Source organism: Octopus bimaculoides, chromosome 11 (assembly GCF_046866305.1).
Source record: "Octopus bimaculoides isolate indiv1 chromosome 11, ASM4686630v1, whole genome shotgun sequence".
Lineage (NCBI taxonomy): Eukaryota > Metazoa > Mollusca > Cephalopoda > Octopoda > Octopodidae > Octopus > Octopus bimaculoides.
The window spans coordinates 83774993-83778634 of record NC_142938.1 but is presented as its reverse complement, the minus strand read 5'-3'; the positions used below and the strand labels follow the sequence as shown (position 1 = coordinate 83778634).

Genomic DNA, 3642 nt, shown 5'->3' with positions numbered 1-3642 from the left:
TCAATTACATTGACCCCTGATATTTAACAGGTACTTTATTTTATGGACCCTAGAAGGACAAAAGGTAAAACTGACCTTAATACTTTCTGAAAAGCATAGGTTCTGAAGTGAGCTATAATCAATTATATAGTAACAGTTGTAATAGTTTTTAACAAAAGACCAGCAGTTTCAGAGAAAGTGTTAGTTAATTAGACAGAAAGTTAATTAGAGATGAAAAGCAAAATTGATTGCAGTGAGAATGTAAATAGCAAAGCATGTTGTAGAAAGGCTCTAATAATCCTGCCAATTTATTATCCTGGTAATTATTATAATTCTTTCTATTATAGGCACATGGCTTAGAATTATATGGGTAGAAGCTAGTTGATTGCATCAACCCCAATTGGATGAAAGGCAAAATCAACATCAGAGGCATTTGAACTCAGATTGTAAGGACCCGAATAATAATAATAATAATTCTTTCTACTATAGGCACAAGGCTTGAAAATACGGGGGAGGGGTTAAGTTGATTATATTGACCCCAGTATGCGACTGGTACTTAATTTATCAACCCTAAAAAGGTGAAAGGCAAAGTCGACCTCATCGGAATTTGAACTCAGAACGCAGCAACGGGTAAAATATTCTGTAAGCTCGCCACCTTAATACTACTACTTCTACTACTACTACTACTAATAATAATAATAATAAAATCGCTTTAAATCTAGACAGTGAGCCAACAATTTTGAGAGGAGTGGCTCACTCATCTAAACTAACCTCAAATACTTGGCTAATTCTTTATTTTATTGACCCTGAACAGAGGAACGGCAAAGCTGATTTGAGAGTCAGAACAAGTACCCGCAAGGCATTATAAAAACAATTTTCTAACTTTGGTGCAAGGTCTTAAATTTGAGGAGTAGGGGTTAGTCAACTAAATTAAGGCTAATACATAACTCTGATATTTCATTTTATTACTGACCCACAGGGTATAAAGCATCATTGATTTTGCAAGATTTGAAAGCCACAAATTCCAAAATGTCTGTTGAGGGATATAGACAATTATACCAGCCTCGGTTCATGACTCATTCTATTCTTATCAACTGATGCAAGAAAGATAAAAAGCAGTTAACAAATAATAATAATAATAACTGCTTCTAATTTAGGCACAAGGACAGCCATTTTGGGGTAAAGGGAGCTAGTTGATTACATCAACCCCAGTCCATAACTGGTAGTTTAGTTTATCAAGCCCAGGGGTATGAAAAGTAAAGATAACCTCAGCAGGATTTACAGTAAAGAATCAGTACTGATACCATAATGTGTGCTTTACAAAACTTTAACAATTCTTCCAGCTCACTTGATAATGATTTCAAATGTTGGCACAAGGCTAGCAATTCCAGGGGAGAGGGGTAAGCTAATTACATCAACCCCAGGGCTCAACTGGTCCTTATTTTGTCAACCCAGAAACAATGAAAAGCAAAGTTGGCCTTGCTGGAATTTGAACATAGAACATAAAAAAACACTGCCAAGCATTTTGCCAGCTTGCTACCTTCAGCTCACTTAATAATAGCAACAATTATAATTAATAATAGCAACAATTATAATTAATAATAGCAACAATTATAATTAATAATAGCAACAATTATAATTAATAATAGCAACAATTATAATTAATAATAGCAACAATTATAATTAATAATAGCAACAATTATAATTAATAATAGCAACAATTATAATTAATAATAGCAACAATTATAATTAATAATAGCAACAATTATAATTAATAATAGCAACAATTATAATTAATAATAGCAACAATTATAATTAATAATAGCAACAATTATAATTAATAATAGCAACAATTATAATTAATAATAGCAACAATTATAATTAATAATAGCAACAATTATAATTAATAATAGCAACAATTATAATTAATAATAGCAACAATTATAATTAATAATAGCAACAATTATAATTAATAATAGCAACAATTATAATTAATAATAGCAACAATTATAATTAATAATAGCAACAATTATAATTAATAATAGCAACAATTATAATTAATAATAGCAACAATTATAATTAATAATAGCAACAATTATAATTAATAATAGCAACAATTATAATTAATAATAGCAACAATTATAATTAATAATAGCAACAATTATAATTAATAATAGCAACAATTATAATTAATAATAGCAACAATTATAATTAATAATAGCAACAATTATAATTAATAATAGCAACAATTATAATTAATAATAGCAACAATTATAATTAATAATAGCAACAATTATAATTAATAATAGCAACAATTATAATTAATAATAGCAACAATTATAATTAATAATAGCAACAATTATAATTAATAATAGCAACAATTATAATTAATAATAGCAACAATTATAATTAATAATAGCAACAATTATAATTAATAATAGCAACAATTATAATTAATAATAGCAACAATTATAATTAATAATAGCAACAATTATAATTAATAATAGCAACAATTATAATTAATAATAGCAACAATTATAATTAATAATAGCAACAATTATAATTAATAATAGCAACAATTATAATTAATAATAGCAACAATTATAATTAATAATAGCAACAATTATAATTAATAATAGCAACAATTATAATTAATAATAGCAACAATTATAATTAATAATAGCAACAATTATAATTAATAATAGCAACAATTATAATTAATAATAGCAACAATTATAATTAATAATAGCAACAATTATAATTAATAATAGCAACAATTATAATTAATAATAGCAACAATTATAATTAATAATAGCAACAATTATAAGAATATTTTTTCTTTGGATAATATTTAAAAAAAAAAAAAAGAAATAATAATAATAATAATTTCCCCAAAATTTGAACTTTCTGTCTAATCACAGATTCAGTCCCCCAAAACAAGCTGAAAATGAAAACAACATCCATTCTGATCCTTCCTCACCCCCAGTTCAGCACCTCTGTGATGCTATCCCATGCTCTTTCTGTGCCACCTTCTCTAATCAATTTTATTAGCTTTAGAGATGAGATCAAAAACAGCCCCTAGAGCCCAGCTGACTTCCGCTCCATCTATCTTTTTGGTTAACTGCAAAAATAAAAAAAAGAAATATATATACATATACAGAAGCATGTCAACATGCACACACACACACACACACACACACACACACAAAGTGCATTCCAGAAGTCTTGAAACTTTTTCAGGAGAGACATTTATGAATTTTCAAGAAGTACTAAACTTCAATCTCCTTTAAAATAGGATCCTCTCACTTCAATGAACTTGTGCTGGGCTAAGCGGAGCAGGAGCACACATGAGGATGGAAAGTGTTGCTGAAGAGGTCACAGATGTGTGATGAAAGATTTCCAGACAATGTACATGACTTAAAATAAGAACAGTAATAAATGAGTGAGGAACAAATATATAGTGCATGTTTATTTGGTGAAAAAAAGAATTTTTAATGACCATCCTGAAATACAACAATATCTCTCTCAACAGACATTTTCACATCAGGAATCTTACAACACAAATTCATAAACGTGTATATATATATATATATAAAATTCTTCGTCACTCTCTATCTGCCTGTCAGTTCCCAGTACATTCTCAAATGGCTCAACCAAATCAAA

General features: G+C 27.8%; 1 protein-coding gene across 4 annotated transcripts in view; it reads right to left on the bottom strand.

Annotated features, from left to right (window-relative positions):
- Window positions 1–2761: 2761 nt before the first annotated feature.
- The window catches only part of LOC106877907 (ectonucleoside triphosphate diphosphohydrolase 5), a 42188-nt gene continuing 41307 nt past the window's right edge, over window positions 2762–3642 (bottom strand). For all 4 annotated transcript variants that reach the window (XM_089360501.1, XM_089360502.1, XM_089360499.1 and 1 more), the window contains one exon: window positions 2762–3100. In XM_089360501.1, coding sequence (XP_089216627.1) covers window positions 3014–3100 — 87 coding nt within the window. In that variant the 3' untranslated portion in view covers window positions 2762–3013. The remainder of the gene's footprint in view (window positions 3101–3642) is intronic.